Consider the following 27,237-nt stretch of genomic DNA (forward strand, 5'->3'; position numbering starts at 1 on the left):
TTTGTGAATGTCGATTATTGAACAAACGATGAGTTCTCACCGCCAGGAACTACTGAAGGCGAAGCGCTCTTTTCTTTCCCTTGACGCCTGCAGGTTTCGCCGCCGTAGATGGTCGTTTTCTCTTGGACTCGGTCGCTGCAGACTAGTCATCGAAACAGGTTATTATACTGCATAAAAATTTCTTAAAATATGTAAGTGGGAGAGGTTATCTTAACCAATCAAAATGTCAACGTCCATTGACTATTCCTCAGAGTTTCTTCGTGCTGAACGAGTATGATCTGTTGCTTGATTGATTCATTCTTTGCAAGTTTTTTATTGCCTGACAAGGAAACTAATAACTAGACTGATGTACACAATTAATTTTCATGATAGTGATGTTGGAATATTATCTTCCTTTGATTCTTCTTCCTCCAATGGTGCAGCTGCATTATAAATAAAACCATCTTTTGGTAATCATCCATCTTGTTTAAGCTCAAGGTCTAATTGTTATAAACCTTGTTTATTTCATGCTGATCACCTAGTGCATGTACCTGCTTGGTAATATCTTAGTCAGCATATATATAGATCATTGTGTGCCTAGTGCTGTAATTGTGGGTTCTAACTTCTAATTCATAGGATTGAAACAAAGTCAGGTCTACTACATATGTTAGTCAACGACTATAAGAATGTCAACTCTTTGTGAACACTTCTTCATGCATCATTGTGGTGAGTCTGGTGGCTATTAAAGCCATTTTTTTTTGTGTGTGTGTGTGATTGACAGATTCTTTTCGAAGTAAAATGCATATTGTCTGACCAAGAAACTTTACTGATGTCCAATACCACAAATGGCCCCAGTCAAGTTCATATATCTTTGAATTAACATATAGTTATCCTCCTCTTCTTCTTCTTCTTCCCATGGTGAAGTAGTTGCACTAAAAAAAAATATTTACTCTTTTCTTTTATTTCGTTGACTTATAAAAATTCTTTGCTTTTAGTTTCCAGTTTTGGTTTTGGTTATATATATTCTCATTGTTATATTTCAGAGCTGGGGCAGATTTTCTTGATTCGTCCTTGGTGGGTAAGAGAATTAATATGGAGAGGTCTTTTAGACTGTTGTTGTTGCTGCTAATTGGAACTTTGGTCATCACTCATATTGTTCAAGCTCAGAGCCAACAAGGTATCCGCATCTTAAATCACATATCCTTCTTCTCTTTCTTGTTAATTAATCGGCCGGCCACTTATATTTGTTAACGGTGAATTCATTTGTTACCATATATATATTTGTTGACAGGGTTTATTAGCTTGGACTGCGGACTACCCGCGAATGAACTGTCTCCTTACAATGAGCCGGAAACTGGATTACAGTTTTCCTCGGACGCAACATTTATCCAGAGTGGAAAAACTGGAAAAACACAAGCAACTTTGGAGCGTAGACTCCTGAAGCCGTACGCAACGCTGAGATATTTTCCAGACGGAATACGGAACTGCTACAATCTTAAGGCCGAGAAAGGAAGAAGTCATCTGATCAGGGCTTGGTTTGTATACGGGAATTACGATGGTATTGACAATAGCCCCAAGTTTGACCTGTATCTTGGACCAAATCCATGGACCACGGTAGATTTGCATGGACAAGACAATGGTACACGAAAAGAGATCTTTCACACCCCAATATCAAACTCGTTGCAGATTTGTCTTGTTAAGACTGGGATGACTACACCGATTATCTCAGCCTTGGAAATACGTCCCATGGGTAATGATTCTTATATCACCCAGTCTGGCTCTCTCAAACTCTTTTTCCGGATATATCTTACCGAATCAAAGTTTTACCTAAGGTAAATATTTAACTTCAACCTTTTACAATATAACTGTATATCTTCCTTTTCTCTGTTTTGTGGCTCTAAGGTGTAAGACTATTTCTAGACACCAAACCAAGCAGAAGAAGAACAATAGTCTCTGTTCCACTACCAAACAATGATAATATTCATTTTCTATTTACATATTCCACTACCAAACAATATTGTTTCCACCCTCAGGTATTCGAATGATGTCTATGATCGCCAATGGATTGCATACACTCAGAAAGAGTGGAGCCATGTAAACACCACTAGCAATGTGGGAAATATTAACAACTATGATCCACCAAAAGACGCACTTGCAACTGCTGCCATACCTACTAATGCCAGTGAGCCACTGACGATTGAATGGACTAATACAGATAATCCTAACGACCAATATTACGTGTATAGACACTTTGCGGAGATCCAGGAGTTGCGGACTAATGAAACCAGAGAATTCAACATGGTATGGAATGGTGAAGTTATGTCTACTGAACCTGTAATTCCTAAGAAGTTAGAGATACTTACTATGTACAGCCAGTCTCCAAGGACTTGTGATGAAGGAAAATGTAAGTTTTAGCTGATACGAACTGGCAGATCAACTCTTCCGCCTCTACTTAACGCTCTTGAGGTCTACACAGTTATTCAGTTTCCACAGTCTGAAACTGATATAAATGATGGTTTGTTAATTCCACTGTGTTTTATAACGTACCTTTTGCACACAATGGTTCAGTCTTTTGCTTGCTAATTAGTTTCTTAACATCTTGAATATATATATTTCTGTTAGTGGTTGCTATCAAGAACATTGAAGCCACCTATGGATTGACTAGAATCAATTGGCAAGGCGATCCATGCGTCCCTCAGCAGTTTAGGTGGGACGCTTTAAACTGCAGCAACATGGATGCCTCCACACCACCAAGAATCACTTCTTTGTAAGTCATATAAGTTCAGTAGGACTCATGCACGTCACCACACTCAATCTTCAACATCTGTTAGTAATCATGCTTGATCATCAACACTTTTGACTGTGGTTTTGAACATATCATGCCAGAAACTTGTCTTCGAGTGGTTTGACTGGAAACATAGCATCTGCCATTCAAAACCTTACGCAACTAGTGAAACTGTAAGTATTTCAATTGTTGATCAGAGGCGTTATATGTATTGCGAAGACATCAGATTATTTTCTCTCCTGGAAACTTTAGGGACTTGTCCAATAACAACTTGACCGGGGAGGTGCCGGAGTTTCTTGGAAACATTAAATCATTGTTATTCATGTAAGTTTCTCTCAAGATTATTTTCTAATGCTTTTCAAAATTCTATCATTAGTCTTTTTTTTTTTTTTATGCAGAAACTTAAGTGGAAACGATCTTAACGGTTCAATTCCTCAATCTCTACTACAAAGGCAAGGACTCCAACTACTGTAAGAAACTTCCCACATATCTCTGTACTTATTCCATACAACACATTTGTGCGACAGATGTCCTGAAACAACAGTACTATTCTTTTATAGCCGTCAAGGAAACCCAAGGCTTCTTCCCTCTGAATCACCCACAAAACCACCTGGCAAGAGTTTTCCAGTTGTAATTGTTGCATCAGTTGTTTCTGCAGCCATCGTCCTCATTGTTGTAGTGGTTCTCGTTCTTTTTCTCCGAAAGAAAAAGCCGACTGATGAAGGTAGGTATTTGCAAGGAGAGATATATCAAATAAGAACCAATAGAGCTAATGAATATGATTTATGCTAACCCTAAATTCTGATTTAACAGTTATTCACCCGCCGCCACCAAGTAATGTGACATATAGTTATTTACCTGAGCCATCAATCGAGATGAAAAAGAGGAGGTTTCCTTATTCAGAGGTTATGAAAATGACAAATAATTTCGAAAGAGTAGTAGGGGAAGGAGGATTTGGTGTTGTCTGTCACGGTACTGTAAATGGTTCTGAACAGGTAGCTGTTAAGCTACTGTCTCAATCATCAACTCAAGGCTATAAAGAGTTCAAGGCAGAGGTATTAATTAGTACATTAAGTACAATAATTTGTTTTTTTAACATCACTTATGGATTTTTTTTTTTTTTTACATTAGGTTGATCTTCTTCTGAGAGTTCACCATACAAACTTGGTAAGCCTTGTAGGATATTGCGATGAAAGAGACCACTTAGCACTCATCTACGAATATGTACCCAATGGAGACTTAAGACAACATCTGTCAGGTAAAAACTTGGTGTATTCTTAAGGTTTCATATGTTTCATGAACTCATGAAAACACAGTTGTTTCTCCCGCAAACATGATAGGATATTAGGATCTAATGATTTATTAAACAGGAAAAGGAGGTAAACCCATCGTCAATTGGGGTACTCGGCTAAGAATAGCTGCGGAGGCAGCACTAGGTTTGTACAAAGTTACATTGTAGAACTAGAATCTACTAATCCTACAATATCAATCATTTCATATGGAGGAATCATTTGCATAGGTTTGGAGTACTTACACATTGGATGCACACCACCAATGGTTCACAGAGATGTCAAAACTACAAACATATTGTTGGACGAGCATTATAAGGCCAAACTCGCTGATTTTGGGCTCTCGAGGTCTTTCCCAGTTGGAGGTGACTCTCATGTTTCGACGGTGGTTGCTGGTACTCCTGGTTACCTTGATCCAGAGTAAGTATCAACAGTTTTCACACTACAAAGTCAATTGCGCTGAAACTTTTCTCTCCATTCTTCAATGCTTGAAGAGACTAAACCTTGTTCTTGCCTTGCAGATATTACCACACAAGCCGGTTAGGTGAGAAAAGTGATGTGTACAGTTTTGGGATTGTGCTATTGGAAATGATCTCTAATCAACCAGTGATTGATCGAAACCGCGCAAAGTCTCACATAACACAATGGGTTGGGTCTCAGCTAAACGGAGGAGATATTGCTAAGATCATGGATCCAAAGCTAAACGGGGATTATGATTCTCGCTCTGCTTGGAGAGCTCTTGAGCTAGCAATGTCGTGCGCGGATCCAACTTCAGTAAAACGACCAACCATGTCTCATGTTGTTATCGAATTAAAAGAGTGTCTTGTGACTGAAAACTCGAGGAGAAATATGAGTCGAGGCATGGATTCACTGAGTTCCCCTGAAGTGAGCATGATCTTTGATAGTGAGATGACTCCTAGAGCAAGATAGTTTGTGCTGCAAGTAACACTATTTTTATGAACCCACTCAACGATACTTACTTGTGGACCTTTCGTTTGCTCTGTTTGTGATTTGAGTGCTGGTGTGTATATATGTGGTTTGAAAACACTTATTAATGTATCGACTGAACTGTGTTCTTGTGTTCTTGTGTTCTTGAGTACCACGAAATTTTTTGATTTTGCTTTGACCATCGGTCACTGGCGCCGTACAAAAACCCTAACTTTTTTTTGTTGGTATCAACAAAACCTTAATTGAATCATGTTCTGTAATGTTTTGTTGGGCTTGTGGACTTAGTGTGGCCCATCTTAGAGGGTATTGTTGTTGTAAAATAAGAAACTGAAACGTTTTCTCTATGATTCTCTTTTTCAATCTCATTCTTCTAATAAAAGTGTTCAAAATCTGTAAAGTGTTGAATGACCTGCACTTTCAGCTTGAAATCAACAAAACCCTAACTTCACTATTTGTGAATGTCGATTATTGAACAAATGATGAGTTCTCACCGCCAGGAACTACTGAAGGCAAAGAGCGCTCTTCTCTTTCCCTTGACGCCTGCAGGTTTCGCCGCCGTAGATGGTCGTTTTCTCTTGGACTCGCTCGCTACGGACTGGGGGTCATCCAAAAAACAGGTTATTATAGGTTTACTAAAATATGTAAGTGGGAGAGGTTATCTTAACCAATCAAAAAGTCAACGACCATTGACTATTCCTCAAGAGTTTCTTCGTGCTGTCATAGTGCTGAACAAGTCTGGTCTGTTGCTTGATTGATTCATTCTTTCTAAGTTTTATACTAATACCAGTTGCATATTGCCTGACCAGGAAATAATAACTAGACTGATGTACACAGTTTTCATGATAGTGATGTTGGAACATTTATCTCCCTTTTATTCTTCTTCCTCCAATGGTGTAGTTGCATTATAAAAAAACAACCTCTTAATAATCACCCATATTGTTTAAGCTCAAGGTCTAATTGTTTATTTCATGCTGATCACCTAGTGTACGTGCTTGGTAATATCTTAGTCAGCAGCATATATATAGATCATTGTGTGCCTAGTGCTATATTTGTGGGTTCTCACTTTATATTCATATGATTGAAACAAAGTCAGGTCTACTACATATATGTAAGTCAACGACTATAAGAATGTCAACTCTTTCTGAACATTTCTTCATGCATCATTGTGGTGAGTCTAGTGGCTATTAAATCCAATATATTTCTTGTGTGATTGACGGATTCTTCCAAGGTAAATTGCTTGTTGGCTGACCAAGAAACTTTACTGATGTCCAATACCACAGATGACCTCAGTCAAGCTCATAATAGTAATGTTGGAAAATATATAGTTATCCTCTTATCCTTCTTCTTCTTCTCATGGTGAAGTTGCATTGAAAACACATTTTACTCTCTCTTTTTTTTCTGTTCATTGACTTGAAAAAGCCTTTGCTTTTAGTTTTTGCTTATATATTCTCTTGTTATCTTCCAGAGCTTGGGCAACAATTTTCTTGATTTGTCATTGGTAGGTAAGAGAAGATGGAGAGGTCTCTTAGGCTTTTGTTGCTGCTAATCGGAACTTTGGCCATCATTCATATTGCTCAAGCTCAGAGCCAACAAGGTATCCTTATTACTATCTTGATTCTTAAAACGTACTTCTATTTGGCAATTCATATGTTTTCTTTTTAAACAGTCATTTTCCATGTCTCGTAACAGGGTTTATCAGTTTGGACTGTGGTCTACCCCCAAATGAACCGTCTCCTTATAAAGAGCCAAGGACCGGACTACAGTTCATATCGGACGCAACATTCATCCAGACTGGAAAACTTGGTAGAATCCAAGCAAATCGAGAGGCTGAGTTCCTGAAGCCGTCAACTACGCTGAGATACTTTCCAGAAGGAACACGGAACTGCTACAATCTAAACGTCGAGAAGGGAAGAAATCATCTGATCAGGGCTAGGTTTGTATATGGAAACTATGATGGTCTTGACATTGCCCCCACGTTTGATCTGTATCTTGGACCTAATCCATGGGCCACGGTAGATTTGCAAAAGCAAGTGAATGGTTCACGTCCTGAGATCTTGCACATTCCTACATCAAACAAGTTGCAGATTTGTCTCGTTAAGACCGGGGAAACTACACCGTTGATATCGGTCTTGGAAGTACGGCCTATGGGAAAAGATTCTTATCTCACCAAGTCTGGTTCTCTGAAATTTTACTATCGAGAATATTTTAGCAAGTCCGCTCCTTCTTTAAGGTATCAACTTTAGCTGAACACCATCTCCTCTGTTTCGCTACTTGTTCTGTTTTCCTCTGTTTTGCTCTGTTTGTTTTGGCTCTGTTCTCCTTTGCTAAAACGAAGTTGTTTGTACCCTCAGGTACCCGGATGATGTCTATGACCGTCAATGGACTTCGTTCTTCGAGAAAGAGTGGACACAAATTTCCACTACTAGCGATGTAGGCAACTCCAATGACTACCAGCCACCGAAAGTGGCGCTCACTACTGCAGCCATTCCAACTAACGCCACTGCACCATTGACGAATGTATGGGGTTCAGTAGATGTCGGTGAACAGTATTATTTGTACGCCCACTTTGCTGAGATCCAAGAGTTGCTGGCAAATGAAACCAGGGAATTCAACATGGTACTGAATGGGAAACTTTTTTATGGCCCTGTGGTTCCTCCAAAGCTATTAATAACTACTGTCCTAAGTGTAAACCCGGATACTTGCGAAGAAGGGTTATGCAATTTACAGCTGATAAGAACCAACAGATCAACTCTTCCACCTCTACTTAACGCTTATGAGGTCTACAAAGTTATTCAGTTTCCTCAGTCTGAAACAGATGAAAATGATGGTATGTGTGTTTCAAAATTATGCTTTCTTATGATCCTTTGGAAACAAAATCATAAAAGCTAAAGAGTATCCTAACATTACCAAAACATTTATGTCAGTTGCTGCTGTGAAAAACATCCAAACCACGTATGGATTGAGTAGAATCAATTGGCAGAGCGATCCATGCGTCCCTCTACAGTTTATGTGGGACGGTTTAAACTGCAGCATCACTGATATCTCCACGCCACCAAGAATCACTACTTTGTAAGGCATAAGTGAGGCTCACTAGTGTACACGCGCACACACACATCAAGATCTATAAGTGATCATGATCATTATTGAATGTGGTTTTTAAAATTTTGACCAGAAACTTGTCTTCAAGTGGTTTAACCGGAACCATAGCAGCTGCCTTTCAAAATCTTACCACACTGGAAAAGCTGTAAGTATGTCTATTGCTGATCAAGTTTGCAAAGAAACGGATTAAATATCATAGTATATATATACTTTCTTGCATACTTTAGGGACTTGTCGAATAATAACTTGACCGGTGAGGTGCCAGAATTTCTAGGCAACATGAAATCGTTGTTGGTCATGTAAGTTTCTTGCAAACATATTTTCCAGTGGTTTTCAAGTTCTACCTCGGATCATGTTCATGTATGTTATCAAAATTTCTCTTTTTACGCAGAAATTTAAGCGGGAACGATCTTAACGGTACAATTCCTCAATCTCTACAAAGGAAAGGACTCGAGCTATCGTAAGAAACTTCCCACATAATTTATCAACCTTTCTCACACAACCTTCTTGTGTGACTTCTTAACAAACTAAAAACAAAACACTTGTTTCTTGTATAGTTATCAAGGAAACCCAAGGCTTATTCTCCCTGGATCACCTACAAAACCACAAAAAACAAAAGTTCTTGTGCCAATTGTTGCATCAGTTGCTTCTGCGGCCATCCTCATTGCTGTGTTGGTTCTTTTTCTTATTTTCAGAAAGAAAAAGACGTCGGCTGTTCAAGGTATATACGCAAGATTTAGACATATCAAACTAGAAAACGGATAAATCTCATTAGAACATGATTTTTACTAACCCCTAAATCTTGATCTAACAGTTGTTCACCCGCCTTCGAGTAGGCCAGCAATGGATTATACATATGCTACTCCGACGAAAAAGAGAAAGTTTACTTATCCAGAGGTTATGAATATGACAAATAATTTCGAAAGAGTTGTAGGCGAAGGAGGATTTGGCGTTGTCTGTCACGGTACTGTAAATGGTTTGGAACAGGTAGCTGTTAAACTACTGTCTCAATCATCAACGCAAGGCTATAAAGAGTTCAAGGCAGAGGTATTAATTAGTACATTATATTACCAACTACTATCTGTTTTTTTTTTTAACATCACTTATGGATTTGTCTTTGTTTTTTTTTTTTTTTTTCATTAGGTTGATCTTCTTCTGAGAGTCCACCATACAAATTTGGTAAGCCTTGTAGGATATTGCGATGAAGGAGAACACTTAGCACTCATCTACGAATACGTACCCAATGGGGACTTAAGACAACATCTGTCAGGTAAAACTTGGTGTATTTTTAAGGTTTCATATGTTTTAGGAACACATGAAGAAACAGTTGTTCTTCCTGCAACATGAAAGGCTCTAATCGTATACTAATATACAGGAAAAGGAGGTAAAACCATCGTCATCAATTGGGGTACTCGGCTAAGAATAGCTGCGGAGGCAGCACAAGGTTTGTACCAAGTTACATTGTAGAACTAGAATCCCTTAATCCTACAATAAATCATTTCATATGGATGAATCATTTGCATAGGTTTGGAGTACTTACACATTGGATGCACACCACCAATGGTTCACAGAGATGTCAAAACTACAAACATATTGTTGGACGAGCATTATAAGGCCAAACTCGCTGATTTTGGGCTCTCGAGGTCTTTCCCAGTTGGAGGTGACTCTCATGTTTCGACGGTGGTTGCTGGTACTCCTGGTTACCTTGATCCAGAGTAAGTATCAACAGTTTTCACACTACAAAGTCAATTGCGCTGAAACTTTTCTCTCCATTCTTCAATGCTTGAAGAGACTAAACCTTGTTCTTGCCTTGCAGATATTACCACACAAGCCGGTTAGGTGAGAAAAGTGATGTGTACAGTTTTGGGATTGTGCTATTGGAAATGATCTCTAATCAACCAGTGATTGATCGAAACCGCGCAAAGTCTCACATAACACAATGGGTTGAGTCTCAGCTTAACGGTGGAGATATTGCTAAGATCATGGATCCAAAGCTGAACGGAGACTATGATTCTCTCTCTGCCTGGAGAGCTCTCGAACTGGCAATGTCGTGCGCAAATCCTACTTCAGCAAAGCGACCAACCATGTCTCATGTTGTTATTGAACTAAAAGAGTGTCTTGTGTCTGAAAACTCGAGGAGAAATATGAGTCGAGGCATGGATTCACTGAGTTCCCCTGAAGTGAGCATGATCTTTGATAGTGAGATGACTCCTAGAGCAAGATAGTTTGTGATGCAAGTAACACAATTGTTATGAACCCAGACCTTTCGTGTGCTCTGTTTGTATTTTTACTTTTTTATATAGTTTTTGTTACTGTGGTTTGAAAACACTTTATTTTAAGTCAAAATTAATGTATCGTCTGAAGTGTGTTCTTGTCAAAGGGAAATGAAAATGTTACAGTATAAATTAAATTTAAATGTTAGAAATCGTTGTCGGTGGTAATTTGTAAATTTTGTAATTGTAATTCAAATAATTTAACGAACGCATATGAAAAGTTTCAAAAGAATTTGATGGCGCAATTTATTTTACAAGTTTCAAAATATTGGCGCTTCACTACCGCTAAAACGTGGCGCCGCATGTAATACACAAACGATTCTTATTGGCTATAACTCCTTCACGCAGATCACTAATATTCACCGTTGATTAAAATAAATCGACGGCTCACATATCTTCTTATTAACTACACGGATCGCCATCTCAGCCGTTAGATCTAATCGCTCAAAGTAACAAGGCTCTCCGTCTTTACCTATAAAACCAAATCTCACATCTTTACTCACACAAATCAACTTCAACCGTTCTTCTTCATCTTCTAGCTTTAAAATCTTCTCGAGAAGAAAACCTAATTCGTCTCTGAAAAAAAAATGTCGGGTCGTGGAAAGGGAGGAAAAGGATTGGGGAAAGGAGGAGCGAAGCGTCACAGGAAGGTTCTGAGAGACAACATCCAAGGAATCACTAAGCCTGCGATCCGGAGGTTGGCTCGTAGAGGTGGAGTCAAGCGTATCAGTGGTCTCATCTACGAGGAGACACGTGGCGTCCTCAAGATCTTTTTGGAGAACGTGATCCGTGATGCTGTTACCTACACCGAGCACGCTAGGAGGAAGACTGTCACCGCCATGGATGTTGTCTACGCTCTCAAGAGGCAAGGAAGGACTCTTTACGGATTCGGCGGTTAAGGAGAATCGCGTTTGTGTGTTTTTTCTGGGCTTGTTGTTTACTTAGCGGCGTATTCTTCTGGGAATTTCTAATCAAATCAATGTTAGCTTCTGCGTTTGCGTTTTTACTTTGGTTTTTTTCCGGTTTGGCGTTTCGTTCTCGTTTTATGTAATTACGCCTTTTCGTTTAGTGAAATATAAATCGAAGTAAGTTTCAGTTAATTGCGTTGTGTCTACCAAATTGCGTTTAATTAGCTGGTGATAATTGCTTCAATTTTGCAACTGCATAGAAGAGAAACCATATGAACTCGAGCGTTTAAAAATCAAATCGGCGAACATTGAATCTGTGATTTGACGATATGGCGATTTCAGCGACCTGACATGAATTTAAGGAACGACGCCGCATTTGAAGATGGTTCGGTATTGGTTAAGATGTATCAGCTTATGGAAAACCAAAACAAAACCGGTACATGTTTTGGTTATTGAATAAAAATCATAGTCTAATAATCATTACTTTATGTACACACAAAACAAAATATTCTTATCGTCCCTCAGATTTGATCAGCTGGGAGAAAACTTTACTCATGGAAACACCTGAAAGATCACTAACACTAGACTCTTCCTCTTCTTGAATCTTTCCTTCTCTAGCTACAGAAACGTTAACTCTCGTGTCTCCATGGTTAAAATCATTGAACCGTAGAGGTAACTCACCGATCATGTTCGTGCTGTTATCTTCTTCTGGATCACCATCAACAACAGCATCTTGTAGCTGCAAAGCGTATTCAAGATTCCACAACACATCTCCCATTGATGGTCTATCAACTCCATAGTCAGCTAAACATTTCTCCACTGTTTCACCAAACTTCCTAAGCGAATCTGGTCTGATCTTACCTCGAAGTGATGGATCAATGATGTGTTCAAGCTGTCCTTTGTTTTGCCATTTCATCGCCCATTCCGCAAGGTTCACCATTTCTCTAGTGAGCGTCGGGTCTATAACAGGTCTTGCGCAGAGAACTTCGAACATAACGACTCCGAAAGAGTACACGTCTGACTTCTCTGTGAGCTGTTGTCTTCTGAAGTATTCAGGATCGAGATACCCGAAACTTCCTTTGACCGCGGTACTCACATGAGTCTGATCTATCTCAGGTCCGGTCTTAGACAGTCCAAAGTCTGCAACTTTAGCCATGAGATTCTCGTCGAGTAATATGTTGGCGGATTTCACATCTCTGTGAATCACGGGTTTCGAGTCACCGGTATGGAGATAATGCAGTCCTCTAGCTGATCCAATACATATCTCAAGACGTTGCTTCCAACTCAAGCTAGGTAGATTCGAGCCGTAAAGATGACTCTTGAGTGTTCCATTCTCCATATATTCGTAAACCAGAATCATCTCGTTGTTCTCGTCGCAGTAACCGATCAGAGAAACCAAATGGCGATGACGGAACTGAGATAACGTTTCTATTTCTGTCTTGAACTCTGCAAAACCTTGCTGAGACTTAGGGTTACCTCTTTTGACAGCTACTTTCATACCGTCACGAAGCTCTCCTTTGTACACTTTACCAAAACCGCCAACTCCAATAGCTCGGTTCTCGTCAAAGCTATTTGTAGCTTCTTTAACCGCTGCTAAAGGAATCCGATAACTTGAATTAGAATTTATACTTGCTATTGTAGTTCCATTTGAGGATGAATTTGTTCCATTGGAAGACAAAGGAATCCAAGTCTTTGAATGGTCATCAAGGTCTCGTCCTCGTTTCTTGCACAGCAAAAACAAACCAACTAAAACCACTAAAACAAGCAACGAACCAACCGTTACACCAATGATCATACCAACGTTCTTCTTCTTAGTGGTTGAACTTGAACCACCAGGCAAAAACGTCCCACCACTGAGCTGACCTTTGGAGTTATTCATCTTCATGATCTCTAGCCCGTTCAGAATCGCGGTAGGGTAACTCGTGTGAAGAGTCGATGGACCAATGCTCACACGGATTCTATTAGTCTGTTTTGCTAATCCCGTGACATAATCCATCGAGTATGCACCGCTCAAAGTGTTGTATAGATAAGAGCTTAGATCAAGACTCTTAACAACTAACATTGAGTCAACATAAACATTGAAGTAAAGCTGGTTTAGAGCTTTGCTCACGATATCGCAGAAATGAAACCGGAGGAAGTACTGAAACCCCGGGTCAACGTTAAAATCCCACGTCACATTGAAATTGCTAGTCGGGTTATCAGCAGAGTTCATCTCAGTGCAAGTACCATAAACAGTTCTTGGAGCAGTTTCTTCTGTAGCAAAACCGGGAACATAAACAACAGATGCAATCTTAGACACACTCTTAACAAGATTCTTCTCGATTAGAAACTCTGAATCAGGCTCCCAAATTCTCGAAAGCGTATCGTTATTAGGAGTAACACGCGGACCACCCATGTTTACTCTATGAACCGTCTCAAGAGCTTGCCATGACAACCCTTGAAACTTCCCGGGACTGCCTGCAAAGGAAGGGTCACCACTAAACAACGTATCAGGAACAGATACAACCTCGAGGGCGTTCAGAAACGCGAACGAATCACCTGAGGGAGCAAACGTGAGCTCGAGATGATCCGTGGCTACTATATTCACAGAGTACTCCTTCATAACTCTGGATTTCACAGTGAAATCACTTAACAGAACATGTGTTTGTGACGAAACAGAGAATTTAGCTGATCCCATCTGGAAGGTTTGGTAATGAAAAGGATTGAAATGGAGACGAATCCAGTGGCGGCCTTTAGCCAAGGAGAATCTATACTTTGAGACTCCGGTGAAGATTCTCGCCGTCTGGTAAATATCTGAATTTGAATTACGATTACTCGCGGCGAGGATTTCACTGGGAGAGGTTAAGAGGTTTGAAGCAAGCTTATCAGACATGAACACTCGACCAGTGACGGTAACATTGGTTGATGATCCACAGTTGATGAGGTAATTATTCAGAGGTACGTATCCATGGCAGAGGCAGATCAAGAAAGATGAAATCAATGAAACCCGAATTAAAAATCCAAACTTTTCACTACCCATCTTCACAAAACCTGGAAATTATAAACAATTCGGTTGAATATAGAGTTAACAGACAAAAGAATCTATGAGCTAGATTCAAGGGATATACGAACATGAGCAAATCTAGAGTTTTGTTTTAGTAAAGATGACAACTTTGTCTATATTCATAACGGACTAATTAAAAATTAAAACAGCAAAAGAATAAAGATTATACCTTTTAAGACAAGAATTCCAGGAAAAGTAATTGTTCCATGAAAGGGTAAAACTTAAAAGGATCAGCTGATGATTGAATGATATCTAGAATTTTGGGTTTTGTTTTGAAACTGTGTTTAGAACAGAGTGGGTAACAAGAGAAGGATTTTAATATTTGCAAAGATGAACTGGGATATATATATATCAGATATATTAGTTTAATATTTTGTATTTGCATAGATGCAACGACAAATAAAAATTAATATGAGCAAAAACTTTGTAATATAGAGACGGATGAATTGAATTGAATTCGTCAGTAGTCTGAATTTGTTTGTTCTGATGGCTAAGAAAATTTAGGAAGAAGACGAAATTTATTTTCCAGATTTTACCATTAAAAACTGCACAAACGTAAGTGGTATGTTACATTACCGCATTTAATGTGTCAAAAAATAGCAATAGTTTCTTTATTAATTAAAAAAAAAAGAAAGGAAAAAGCAATAGTTTAACTTTATTTTTTTTAATCATAAGTTTAACTTTATTTATTCTTGTGAATTACTATAATTATCATATCATTTTTGTCTTCATCGTCGGTTCATCACTCCTAATTAATCCTATTATGATAAATCTCAAATAAGGAAAGTAGTGGAGGTTGGAACGAAAAGTCAACATACGTGGGTTTGTGAGAGCTTTTTTTCTCAGGATATACCAAACTTCTCGAACGGTATTTTTATTAAGAAAGCACATGATTTGATTTTTTTTGTTCGGCTTCCATCTGTTTCATTCAATACCCAATACTCCAATAGTAGTATATATATCATAGTAAAGTTTTAGATTCAAAAATAAATAATGAATGACGACATTATTAGCCACCTTCATCTGTACACTAGTCATCTATGTGGATTGAAAGGAAGGATAAGATGCCACTATATTTGATCAAATTAGTTAAGCTATAATATGATCCCAAATATACTTTGCTCTTGAGAGTTGAAACGTGTAATATAAACCTGACATATCAACTATATAAACCGGTATCATAAGATTTAGTGGCTTGTATTAGTGTCATGTGTACTATGCTATCCAAGTTCAGTGCCGCATGATGGAAGTTGTACAAAAACAAAAAAAAAAATCAATCTGAAAACGTATATGTGGACCTGTTGTCTACCGACACATTTTGTTTGGAACTCGGAAACAACAATTCTCTATATATTAAAGTACAAGCCCGAAAAAAATTGGTTGAGATGTCACAAGGAGAAAATGACTTTCAGATTTGTTTTTTATTCATTGATTTTAAACTAATACAAACACCCCCTTCTACTTTAAAAGGTTTACATGTATTGATTGCTACTCTCTTATATATTCATCTTAGAGCTACCAAAGAAGTAAGATCCTTAAGGGTAAAGATGACTTACATGAACCAAGTAGTGCATGAGCAGATTTGTCGTGTATTCATTGATCGGATCATCGGACTAAGGGAATCAATCATCAGCAAGCGTTCCACATTGCCGTGTAATCATGTGCTCAAAGAACGCATGAATGTAATTTTATTGATCAAATTATTTAGATATTTCGTGATCGAACCTACAAATACTTTTACAACCTGTTCGAGTGATTTAACTATTTAAGTGTTTGACACTATACGATTCGCTTAATTAAGCTAGATTAAACATAACTTTAGTTTTTTTAAAAAGTATTAATTGAGCTACACGTTTCATTAGTATTTAGTGGCTTACTTAGTGATATAGTCCATATACACAAATCTAGAAATATTGTTTTGTCTTTATATTTTGTAAACTAGAGATTAGGACCCGTGCTATAGCACGAGTTGAAATTTCTTTTATTTATATTATAATTTTAGAATAAAATATGATTCCGAAATTATAAATTATATTTTATTATAGATATTTGGAACCATATACGTGATCTTCCGAAATAAAGTTTGAAATATCCGTGAACTATCAATTTAGAATAATCGGTTTAAGATTTTCGGTTACAATTAAGATTTTATTTGTTACAATTAATGTATGGATTAATTTATAATATATGTATAACCTATTTGTAACCATTTATTAAAATTATAAAGCCTACCAAAACAATGCTGTGTACTTCCGTTTTATTATAAAGGAGATTTGTAAGCTTATATTGTATGATTGGATTGCATTAATTAGTGGACGTAGTTTTCATTATCCTGAAACGTCTAACGTCTTTTTCATGTAGTTGGATGATATGGTTTGTTTACTAAATATAAAACATCTGAACAAAACATTCATAACTTCTTAACTAAAAAGTCCTTAACTGTTCGATCCTTTTAGCTTAAACTACACAACCTTCGCAAAAAAAAAACACACACATATTTTGTCGTTTTGTTCAAATTTAGCCTAGTGGTTTTTGTATTGCATAATTTACATACTTAAACTTTTTCTCTTTTATACGCACTTAAACCAACTAATGATTTCATGATTACACAAACAAAGTAAAAAAAACATCAACATCATGGTGTATTGTATATAACGGGCCTGTTGGGTTAAAGCCCAAACGTCGATCCACAACTAAAAGAAGTCAAAAGCTTTCCTTACAAAGAAACCTTCTGAGCAGCTTAGAAGGTTTCGTAGGACCTATCCCGTGACCTATGAAAGTTCCCTCCATCACCAATCATTCTCCACAAAAATAATATTATTTTTATTTTTATTTCCTTTATTTTTTTTTTCTTATTTATTTAATTTTTAATGGGAGGAGGATCCCATTTTCTAAATCTTGCTCTCTCTCTCTCTCTCTCTCTCTCTCTCTCTTCCTTCGTTTCAATATCCGTTTCTCCGATTTAGGGCACCAAAATTGTAAAAATCTCCGCTCTTTCCCCCAATTTTACTCTTTCATAAATCTTCTTCGGGATCCTAACCCTTTTCGCTTCCTGGGTTCCGCGTAATTGGTCAGTGCTATTCTCCTTCTTCTTCTTCTTCCTCCCGTACGCTCCTTGTTACTGGTGAGTGTGTTAACAGATTAAAAAACACGCGAGTTTTAGGGTTTTCTGAGTTCAGTTTTGTAAATCCTAGTATTGATAATTGCATCTCGGTAGTTCAATTTAGGATCCTGTGTTTGCTCAGTCGTTTTTTTACAGGAATATGTATTGATTGAATTATGCTTTTGCGTTGATTGTTTTTGGATCCTCGTGAGTTTTTTACTAGTTGCAGATTTATTTCCATGGTTATTGTTCCTGGATGAAAGCTTACTCTGCCAAAAAATATATGAGCATATCAATCTTACTTTGAAAGTTTCTAGAGTAAATTCGTCTGGTGCTACTCCATGGTTCATAAGATTTTATGTTAAAGCACTGTGTCACCTTTGTTAGTTTATTGAATTCATCCTTTTTATCAGGCTATTTATGTTCGTGTGTTGTTGTTTATTCCTTCTCAGATTGTAAGGCGGTTCGCCGAATGATATTTTGTCTCGAGTGAGTGATCGTCAGTTCGTGCAATGTCAAACCTTCATGTAACCTTCCTTTTCCCCTTAAATCTTTATATTTTGGTTTTTGAACTTGAAGAATATGTTATTGTCGTTAGGCTATCGTTTGCTTAGTTGTGCGTACCATCTGTCCTCTATTAACTCTTGGGTTTTGGCCTTTTTTTTTGCAGTCATCTCTCAATGGTTCTGCTTCGAATTTACCAGATGGGTCGGGCAGATCTTTTGCTGCTTCTTATTCTGGACAATCTGGTGCACCATCTCCCTCTTTTCATCATACCGGTGGGTCTAATACTACTTATTTTGATAACGTTGTATATCTTTGTGAAGTGCTCAACTTATGTAGCTTTTGAAAACAAAAAAAATTATGCAGGAAACCTTCAGGGACTTCATAATATTCATGGGAGCTATAATGTCGGGAACATGCAAGGTACACTTACATCAAGAAACTCAAGTATGAATAGTATACCATCTCCTGGGGTTCAACAACCTAACGGGAGTTTTTCCAGTGGACGATTTGCTTCAAACAATCTACCTGTTAATCTCTCCCAGGTGCTATGTGGTTTAATTTTTTTTTGAAAATAACTGCTCTGGTTCTAAATATGTGTCTCATAGTATACTACGATGATTGCTTTGTAGTTGTCTCATGGTAGCTCACATGGGCATGCGGGAATCCCAAATAGAGGAGGTCTTAATGTTGTTGGCAACCCTGGATTCAATAGTAACGCAAATGGAGTTGGTGGTTCTATTCCTGGAATTCTCTCTACATCTGCAGGACTCAGTAATCGTAATAGTGTTCCAGGGATGGGAATATCCCAATTGTTGGGAAATTCAGGTCCTCGAATAACAAATTCAATGGGAAACATGGTTGGTGGAGGTAACTTGGGGAGGAATATTAGCTCTGGTGGGTTGTCTATTCCTGGTCTGTCTTCACGACTAAATTTGGCAGCAAATAGCGGATCAGGAATAAATGTTCAGGGACAGAACCGAATGCTGGGTGGAGTACTTCCTCAAGGTATATATGATTTGTACAGTTCATTCCATTTGCTGTCTTCAGGTTTTTTTGCCTGTAAGTCGATAAAACTGAGCTTTGTTTATCTTGTTATATCGCTGTTAAAAATAACGGATTATAAATTTTGCTTCATGGACATGGAGAACACCTTTTTACTATGGGTCTTTGGTATAGTAGCTAGGGATTGCTGTGGAAATTAAGTAAAGAAAGTAATTTGCTTTATAGCAACATAAAATAACTAGTCATTTAGGGAGGTGGATTGATATCAGCAGTTGAACTTCTTTTGCCTCACATGGACATGCAATAAGTTAACAGCTGTTGTATGTGGAATTAGAAGTAAAAAACTGATTGCAAGATTGTGTGGTACAGGATCTCAGGTCATGTCTATGCTGGGGAACTCCTATCATACTGGTGGTGGCCCACTTTCTCAGAACCATGTTCAGTCAGTTAACAATATGATGCTCAGTGATCACTCTAACGACAGCTCTCTTTTTGACATCAACAACGATTTTCCTCAGCTCACAAGTCGTCCTGGATCTGCTGGTGGCACTCAAGGACAACTAGGTAGTCAGTTTATCTGAAGATCTTTTAAAATGATTTTCCATATCATGTTTCCCTCATACTCTTGTGGTGGTGTTTCTAGGTTCATTAAGGAAACAAGGTTTAGGAGTCCCACTTGCCCAACAAAACCAAGAGTTCAGCATTCAAAATGAAGACTTTCCTGCCCTACCGGGATATAAAGGTGCTGGTCTTTAATTGTCGATAACTTTGTATTATATTGTGCATAAAGTTGTGTCTTGCATATTTAATGTGCGCAAAGTGAGTAATATCTTCTCTAGTTTCCCCTACTGTGAAAAGTTTTCCCCAGTGTTATTCTCCAAAATCTTATGAAAGTCCGTTTCCAGATGGTCTAGATACTTAGGAAGTTCATAAACTTATTAACTGCCGCATATTATAGCTTATTGCATGAGAATATGATAGGTGTTCCTGACATATTGTCTTCTTAATGCTGTAAGCTGAACATGCTGGATCGATCATTCACAAGCGTAGTAGATTTTTTGCAGGTGGTAATTCTGATTATCCTATGGATTTGCATCAGAAAGAACAACTCCATGACAATGCTATGTCAATGATGCACTCGCAAAACTTTTCTGTAAGCTATAGACTGTTTCAAAGTTCACAAAGTGATTTCCTACCTTTTTCTATTGATATGGTTGTTGATGTGGTAATTAATATTTGCAAATTTGCAGATGGGTAGATCTGGTGGTTTCAACTTGGGGGCAACATATTCATCACATCGTCCACAACAACAACAACCACAACATGCTTCATCCGTGAGTGGCAGTCTCTCCTATCCCTATCTGTATACAGCCAGGAATTTCTTCAATTTGCATATCTCAAATATATAATCATCTTGTGGTTATCATTGTTAATTCTTATCATTGTTAATTCTTATTTAATACCAGACTGGTGGGCTACAGGGTCTTGGTCTTAGACCACTAAGCTCTCCCAATGCAGTTTCCAGTATTGGTTATGACCAGCTTATTCAGCAGTATCAGCAGCATCAGAATCAATCCCAGTTTCCTGTGCAACAGATGTCATCAATCAACCAATTTAGAGATTCTGAGATGAAATCGGGACAGTCAGAGGCAGATCCTTTTTGCTTGCTTGGCTTGTTAGATGTGCTAAACAGGAGCAACCCTGAATTGACCTCACTTGCTCTTGGCATAGACTTGACGACGCTAGGCTTAGATTTGAATTCAACGGGAAATCTCTACAAGACATTTGCGTCCCCTTGGACCAATGAACCGGCAAAGAGCGAGGTCGAGTTCACAGTACCAAATTGTTACTACGCCACACCACCTCCACCGTTGACTGTAAGTTTCCTCTGATCTTGTGAGTAGCACCAACGATATATTTACTCTCACTTCTTTTCTCGATTTTGTTGACAAATGTGTTATCATTTCCGTTTGTTGCAGCGAGCAAGTTTCAAAAGGTTCTCCTATGAGTTATTGTTCTACACATTTTACAGGTCTGTTAATAAACCAGCATTTAACGTCACATTTGCCAACTCATGAATCATCTTTGTCCAATTAAACTAATTGCTTTCCTCTAATTATTGTTCCAGTATGCCAAAAGATGAAGCACAGCTATTCGCAGCAGATGAACTGTATGTTTGTTTTCTCTACCATGTTCTTTGATTATTCGTTAACTCCGCTCTCTTGAGGCTTGAGACTTATGAGTTTGATTGACATGTTGCAGTTATGAAAGAGGTTGGTTTTACCACAAGGAACTCAGATTATGGTTCTTCAGAGTTGGGGAACCTTTAGTCAGGCAAGCTACGCATGAAAGGGGAACATACGAGTACCTCGATCCAAATTCGTTCAAAACAATCCGAAAGGTAAGCCAAAGATTAGTGCAGGGATATCCTATTTCTTTATTCTTGAATTTGCAATGTTTTATAGTGATATTTTTTTTTTTTGGGGATGGTTATTGTAGGAACATTTTGTTGTCAAGTACGAGCTCATGGAAAAGAGACCAAGCTTGCTGCAGCATTGACGACACTTAGGTTTGTTCAATTAGTAGCATCTTTACAGTGTAAAGCTTTTCTCTTTATTTCTGTCTGCAAGCTCCATTGATTAGAAACCAAACCATCTCACATTTTCAATTTTTAACCCCAAGTTTTCCAAAAAGGTAATCGCAGTTACTTTCCTTGTTCATTTCTTCTGGCTCAATCAAATAAGTTGATATTTGGATCACAATAACTGAGAGTAGAATCGAATAAATTTAGATTTCCTTTTTCTAGTATAATATTGTACTTTGTTTAGTAAATATGGTTGTAAACGTAAACGTGGCTCAGTTCTTTGTATAAATGGGGACAGAGTCCATTAAACGATTGTTGACAATCTTGGAAATTTGGTATCAACTGTTATTGGAAAAGGTTAATAGAATTTTCTTTTGGTCTAAAGTTAAGGGAACCTGAAAGGAAGAAGTTAGTCTCCAATTTTGACCTTGTCCTTTGTCCTCTGATTTAGACTTTTTTGTTTTTTTGTTATTCCACTTCCGGTTACTGAGTTCTCGTATTCAGCTTTTGCCACTCTAATCATCTTTTTTTGAGAATCCTGCAACTTACTTGCATATAATCCACTCTAAACTTACTCGCATATAAACGTTCTAGAGTAAGTTGCAGAGTTTAACTTTGACTTACTCGCATATAATCCAATACTTCGATCAGAGTTCTCTTTCCAACAAGGTAATCGCAGTTGTTGAAAATCTTATTTTATTGCATAACATGAACGGGCAATAAGTTGAGATTTGGATCACAATAACTCACTGGAATCAAATAAATTAGATTTCCTTTTTCTATTATACTGTGCCTGTTTAGTAAATAATATGGTGTCTGTGTTTGTAAACGAAAACGTAACTGAGTTCTGTGGTAAATGAGAATATAGTTTTATTTAAATTATGGAGAAATGGGCCCAAAAGAGAGATGGGGTTTTAAGAAAAACGGTCTGCTTCACTGAGCCCAATATTGATATTCAAAGGGGATGAATACAAACATGATAGTAATACACCCAAGAAACGGCACGTCGTTTACATGCCAGCCAAAGATTGTATGTCGTTTTTGTTTCAACCACCGAAACTTCATGAAATGCCAAGAAAACTCTGGTCACTTCATGATGTGATTATTATGTCGACTCTAGACAACAAACGAAGGTTTTAGAAAAAGAGCATGTTCTTTTGATCTTTTCTGTTCAAGAAATTTGACGAACGTTCTGTCTTCATCCATTGATTCCTATAAATATGGATCCCTTACCTGATTTTAGAAATCAGATCAAAGCAACAAGAAAACCAAGAATCAAATTATTAAAAAAAATCAAGAATCAAAACGTCACTTGAAAAGAAAGCAACGAGCGATGTCTCTAATCCCAAGCATTTTCGGAGGACGTAGAACAAACGTCTTCGATCCCTTCTCGCAAGACATATGGGATCCATTCGAAGGACTCTTCACACCATCTTCTGCGTTAGCAAACGCTGCATCCGCTCGGGACGTGGCAGCGTTTACAAACGCTAAAGTTGACTGGAAGGAAACTCCGGAGGCACACGTGTTCAAAGCAGACTTGCCGGGACTGAAGAAGGAAGAGGTGAAGGTTGAGGTTGAAGACAAGAACGTTCTTCAGATCAGTGGAGAGAGGAGCAAGGAGAACGAAGAGAAGAACGACACTTGGCACCGTGTGGAGAGGGCTAGTGGGAAGTTTATGAGGAGGTTTAGATTGCCTGAGAATGCAAAGATGGAAGAAGTTAAGGCGACAATGGAGAACGGTGTGCTTACGGTTATGGTTCCGAAAGCTCCCGAGAAGAAGCCTCAAGTCAAGTCAATTGATATCTCCGGCTAATTGAACATGAAAGATGAAGATTTGGTGTGTCATGGTGTGAAAGTAAAAAACGTGTGTGTGCTTAAATTTGTGGTGTTTGGTTTGTTGTTTTGTGAAATTGTCGCTTTTTTCTGAAAAATCATATGAATGTAACATCTTATTATAATGAATAAACGAGTGTTCCTATAATTAAAATCAGTCGCAAATTATACTTTGGCTTTTCTTCCCCTAATTCCCACTTCCTTTCAAATTTCAAACATATTATAACGACTATGGAATATGATTAAAGATATAAAATGGGCTGATCATAAAGTAAAAAAGAGGCAAGAGGCAAGGGACCTAAACAACAACATGATCATCATGCTCTATTTCATGATCTATGTTTTGAAATAAAGTTAATAGGAAAAGTAGGCGTAATAACCGCAACACAAATTATTCCAAACATGGCACTTGCACATTATGAGGAGATTGAATCATTTTATATAACGTGAGATTGGTTATCGGGAATAGCCTAATTAAAGCATTAATGAGTACCTGTTTATATTCGTCAACCCTCCCACTGACCATTGTTATCAACCTCTCTGTTTTTTCCTTTAGAAATTTATTGTAATGTCAGCTTCCTATGTATTCATTCGTCAAGCAACTTGCATTTGAATTTGTTGTACTTGTATATAATAATAACTCTATTCAAATTGTGTGGACTCGTACACCAACTTGAAGTAATGTACCACCAAAACTTTTATAGATTGTCAATGAGACTCAGACCCATAGTCACTAATTAAAATCAGACATGGGTGAGAGCTACTTACAATTGTCTTTTACGTAAAATGTCTATATGTGTTAATTAAAATCTTCAAGCGTCAGATATAAATCATTGTATTTTCTTGTCGTTGAGTAATCCACAAAGTTCCAACAAAGAATAGAATGATTTAAGATTAAAACAGGAGAATTCAATAATTTAACTACATATGTGCACACACACGTAACTTCAATAAAGAGATTCGATACGAATACGATCTTACATCACTTGTAACCACACATATTTTAATGTCTTCTTTAAGAAAGCTAATAATAATAAAAATAAGCAAAAAATATCTCAATGACTACTACGTCCACCACCACGAGATATACCCGTAGTCGACGAACCGGTACCGGATCCAGACCCAGACCCGGATCCTTTAGTCGAAACACTCCCTGAGCCTCTAGACCCAAAGTAAAGATCCGACAAATAATTCCCAATATCCTCAGGGGTATATCTGAGAACAGCCTCGTTAGCACCAACCAAACCGGACCGGTTCAACCGATGAAACTCGTTACAACCCAGCGTAAGTTTCTGACTAACCGAGATTTTAATCTGGTCCCTTAATTTCGGGTCCGGTATAACCCACGAAGTCTGTTTCCGGTACGACGTCTCGAACTCATCGTTAAACCTACCCACCAGCTCCTTCGCCTCCTCCGGCGACATCTCCTCCTTGGGATTCTCCGGTACCAAATCCATCACTTTCCCCCACGCCAGCTTCTCGAACTTATCAGCGTAAAGCTTCACCTTCGCCTCGTGCTTAACCACCCAATCGTCTCCGAGAAGAAGCTTCAGATTCGACGATCGGACCTTAACGACGACGTATTGGAGATTATTCGCGAGGAAGAGATAAGCCAGAGCTACGTCCTTATACGGCTGAGCTTTACCGTCGATTTTACAAAGCGTGAGCAGAATCACCCACGCGATGCGTACGGACACCGGAGAAGAGTACAAATCCGCCGGATGAGCTTCATCTCCTCCGCCGCTGATGTATAAAGAATCCGGCAACGGAACCGCCGCCACCGTCGGCTGCCAGTTTTCGAAAATCGCGGCGATGGACTCGTCGTAGTCGGCGAGGAAAGAGAGGTAGTTCATAACGTAACGAGTCAGAGGATGAACACCGCCGCCGACGACCGTAACTTTCGACGTCTCTTTCTGAATCGCGGATTCGAAATCGTTCATCATCGACCTCGCCGCGTCACCGAGTCTAGCTAACGAGTTAATCACCTGAGATCTAACCGGTGCGCCTGAGTCAAAGTAAAAGATTGACTCGATCTCAACGAAGAGGTTCGCGAGAGCTTCGTACATATCAAGAAACCTAAACATCTTCTCCGGAGTTAGTTTCTTGATCTTGGAAGCAAACTCAGGGAACGTGAAGAGAATCAAAGCTCCTTCTTGAGTGATCTCAGTGAAGGAAGACTCAACGATGGGACCAGAGGATGAGAAGACATGATCAGCTAAGATCCTCTCACCGAAGAAGAGAGATCGAACAGCTAGCTTCACAGCTTTTAACCAAGTCTTGATCTTGGTTTCAAGAACTTCCCATTCCATCTTCTGAATCTGATGGAGTGTGAACCTCTCCATCCCTAAGTTATAGAGAGTCTCGTCAACGATCGATCTACGTACTGTTTTGTAAACCCTAACGCATTCTTTAGCGTAACCGGTTGAGATCATACAGTCAGCGATCATCTTGAGATCATCCATTGCGTCAGCATCACCGCCGGAGAATCTATGCTCTTCTTCCTCTGTGTTGGTTTCTTCGTAAGTGTTTTCGTCTTCTGAGTCGGAGACACTGACCGTAGTAGTCGAAGTGGTGAATCTTGAAGATTTGCAAGAACGTACGGAGACGCATTCAGGGTCTAGGTATTCGCGGTTTGCTTTCAAGACACGGTAGAACTCTGATTCGAGAAGCTTCATAGCAGATTGCATTAGGTTCTGTGCGTAGATTAGTTTATCGGATGAAGGGTTGACGGAAACCAAACGTGCATCGTGCTCTGTAAATGTCTAACGGCTTCGACGAACTCCTCTGCTTCGCGGCGGCTGTTGGTTGAAAAGAGGAACTCTTCTTCGGAGGTGGAAGAAGGAGGAGAAGGAGTAGTCCATTTTGATATGACGGCGTTGATGCTGCTCATACACTCTTGCACAGCTGATTCGGCTAGGGTGAGATGAGCTGTTTGTTTCTCAGGCGGTGGTGATGATCGGAATAAGTGTTTCCCCATTTTTTTTGCTCTGTTTTTTTCTTTAGTGGTCTCTCTTTTTTGTGCTTTGTAACAAAAAAAATTGAAAGTTTCTTTCTGGTTTGTATTTGCTTTTGGTATCAAGTGAAGAAGTTACAGATAAGATTAGGAAGGTGGAGGAGGAGGAAGAGCTAAATATATATAATAAATAATTAAAGAAACGACGGCTATTTCAATGGGAATAAAAGAGAGATACTGTATATACATACGTATATGTGAAGGAGAATAGTTGATTAGTCAAACGCGGTGTCAATTAAGACAAGACATTGGGCCAAAGTCAAAAGAGAAAGGGTTAGTTTATAGTCAATTCTGACGAAAGGAGTATTATTTACATTTATTGCCTTCATCTGCAGCTGTGAATATTTGTTAAAGACTTAAAGTTACCGTTTCGACAAGGAGTACTACTACTATTAATTAGTAATATTTAAGGACCGATGTACTATTTCCCCCTCGGAACTATCGTATCTTGCCAGATCCCCATCGATCTTTGATCTCGTACCAGTTTCCCTTCGAACTTATAATCTCCGTTTATTTCCCCCCGAATCCATACTTCTACGCCTATTTCCCCACCGAACTATGAAACCTCGCATAATTTCCCCATCGTGTTGGTTCTAATGGTTTACTGTTTTGTTTAACCAACTGCTGAACCGTAAAAACCAAATTAAATCAAATTAAACCATATTAAACCGGTTTACAACCCATTACAACCCGATTAAACTATCTAAACCTAAAAAACACAAAATCCCCAAATCGATTTTGCCCCTTTCTCTCGACGAACCCTAAATTCGCGAAATCGCGAAATCGATTTTGCCCCTTTCTCTCGGCGGTTGCGATGGCGATGGTCCCGGTAAATCATGTTCCTAATCCGCCTCCTGGAGTAGATTTCGAC

The 27,237-nt window shown here is 38.6% G+C and overlaps 5 protein-coding genes and 2 pseudogenes across 5 annotated transcripts; 5 read left to right on the forward strand and 2 right to left on the reverse strand.

Moving 5' to 3' along the window:
• On the forward strand, positions 912 to 5,168 carry LOC104736974 (annotated as a pseudogene).
• On the forward strand, positions 6,227 to 10,516 carry LOC104736948 (probable LRR receptor-like serine/threonine-protein kinase At5g59680). The gene is made up of 13 exons (XM_019237451.1): positions 6,227 to 6,595; positions 6,691 to 7,231; positions 7,353 to 7,828; positions 7,926 to 8,070; positions 8,174 to 8,245; positions 8,328 to 8,399; positions 8,492 to 8,560; positions 8,658 to 8,821; positions 8,915 to 9,147; positions 9,244 to 9,370; positions 9,476 to 9,544; positions 9,626 to 9,815; positions 9,917 to 10,516. Exons 1-13 carry the CDS (start codon positions 6,514 to 6,516, stop codon positions 10,323 to 10,325), a joined length of 2,649 nt encoding a protein of 882 aa, XP_019092996.1. The 5' UTR covers positions 6,227 to 6,513; the 3' UTR covers positions 10,326 to 10,516.
• Positions 10,866 to 11,473, forward strand: LOC104736993 (histone H4). The gene has a single exon (XM_010457093.2). It carries the CDS (start codon positions 10,961 to 10,963, stop codon positions 11,270 to 11,272), a length of 312 nt encoding a protein of 103 aa, XP_010455395.1. The 5' UTR covers positions 10,866 to 10,960; the 3' UTR covers positions 11,273 to 11,473.
• LOC104737002 (probable receptor-like protein kinase At5g59700) lies at positions 11,691 to 14,852 on the reverse strand. The gene is made up of 2 exons (XM_010457103.2): positions 14,494 to 14,852; positions 11,691 to 14,311 (listed from the first exon to the last, which is right to left on the reverse strand). The coding sequence occupies exon 2, from the start codon at positions 14,298 to 14,300 to the stop codon at positions 11,793 to 11,795; it is 2,508 nt and encodes an 835-aa protein (XP_010455405.1). The 5' UTR covers positions 14,301 to 14,311; positions 14,494 to 14,852; the 3' UTR covers positions 11,691 to 11,792.
• LOC104737012 (probable NOT transcription complex subunit VIP2) lies at positions 17,226 to 21,744 on the forward strand. Its single transcript, XM_010457113.1, has 14 exons — positions 17,226 to 17,448; positions 17,880 to 17,954; positions 18,098 to 18,206; positions 18,298 to 18,476; positions 18,564 to 18,939; positions 19,306 to 19,500; positions 19,580 to 19,678; positions 20,001 to 20,089; positions 20,187 to 20,270; positions 20,403 to 20,813; positions 20,916 to 20,968; positions 21,065 to 21,106; positions 21,199 to 21,337; positions 21,436 to 21,744. Exons 2-14 carry the CDS (start codon positions 17,940 to 17,942, stop codon positions 21,493 to 21,495), a joined length of 1,851 nt encoding a protein of 616 aa, XP_010455415.1. The 5' UTR covers positions 17,226 to 17,448; positions 17,880 to 17,939; the 3' UTR covers positions 21,496 to 21,744.
• LOC104737022 (18.1 kDa class I heat shock protein-like) lies at positions 22,756 to 23,507 on the forward strand. Its single transcript, XM_010457122.2, has one exon. It carries the CDS (start codon positions 22,854 to 22,856, stop codon positions 23,331 to 23,333), a length of 480 nt encoding a protein of 159 aa, XP_010455424.1. The 5' UTR covers positions 22,756 to 22,853; the 3' UTR covers positions 23,334 to 23,507.
• On the reverse strand, positions 24,220 to 26,485 carry LOC104737033 (annotated as a pseudogene).

This window comes from Camelina sativa, chromosome 2, assembly GCF_000633955.1.
Source record: "Camelina sativa cultivar DH55 chromosome 2, Cs, whole genome shotgun sequence".
Taxonomy (NCBI): Eukaryota; Viridiplantae; Streptophyta; class Magnoliopsida; order Brassicales; family Brassicaceae; genus Camelina; species Camelina sativa.

Bases quoted from the DNA above. Each gene is read 5' to 3' on its own strand.
- LOC104736948 (XM_019237451.1), top strand. From the start codon at position 6,514: ATGGAGAGGTCTCTTAGGCTTTTGTTGCTGCTAATCGGAACTTTGGCC. The intron at 8,822-8,914 runs GTATATACGCAA...TTGATCTAACAG, and splicing joins AAAGACGTCGGCTGTTCAAG to TTGTTCACCCGCCTTCGAGT. The intron at 9,148-9,243 runs GTATTAATTAGT...TTTTTTCATTAG, and splicing joins ATAAAGAGTTCAAGGCAGAG to GTTGATCTTCTTCTGAGAGT.
- LOC104736993 (XM_010457093.2), top strand. From the start codon at position 10,961: ATGTCGGGTCGTGGAAAGGGAGGAAAAGGATTGGGGAAAGGAGGAGCG.
- LOC104737002 (XM_010457103.2), bottom strand. From the start codon at position 14,300: ATGGGTAGTGAAAAGTTTGGATTTTTAATTCGGGTTTCATTGATTTCA.
- LOC104737012 (XM_010457113.1), top strand. The intron at 20,090-20,186 runs GTAAGCTATAGA...GCAAATTTGCAG, and splicing joins TGCACTCGCAAAACTTTTCT to ATGGGTAGATCTGGTGGTTT. The intron at 20,814-20,915 runs GTAAGTTTCCTC...CGTTTGTTGCAG, and splicing joins CACCACCTCCACCGTTGACT to CGAGCAAGTTTCAAAAGGTT.
- LOC104737022 (XM_010457122.2), top strand. From the start codon at position 22,854: ATGTCTCTAATCCCAAGCATTTTCGGAGGACGTAGAACAAACGTCTTC.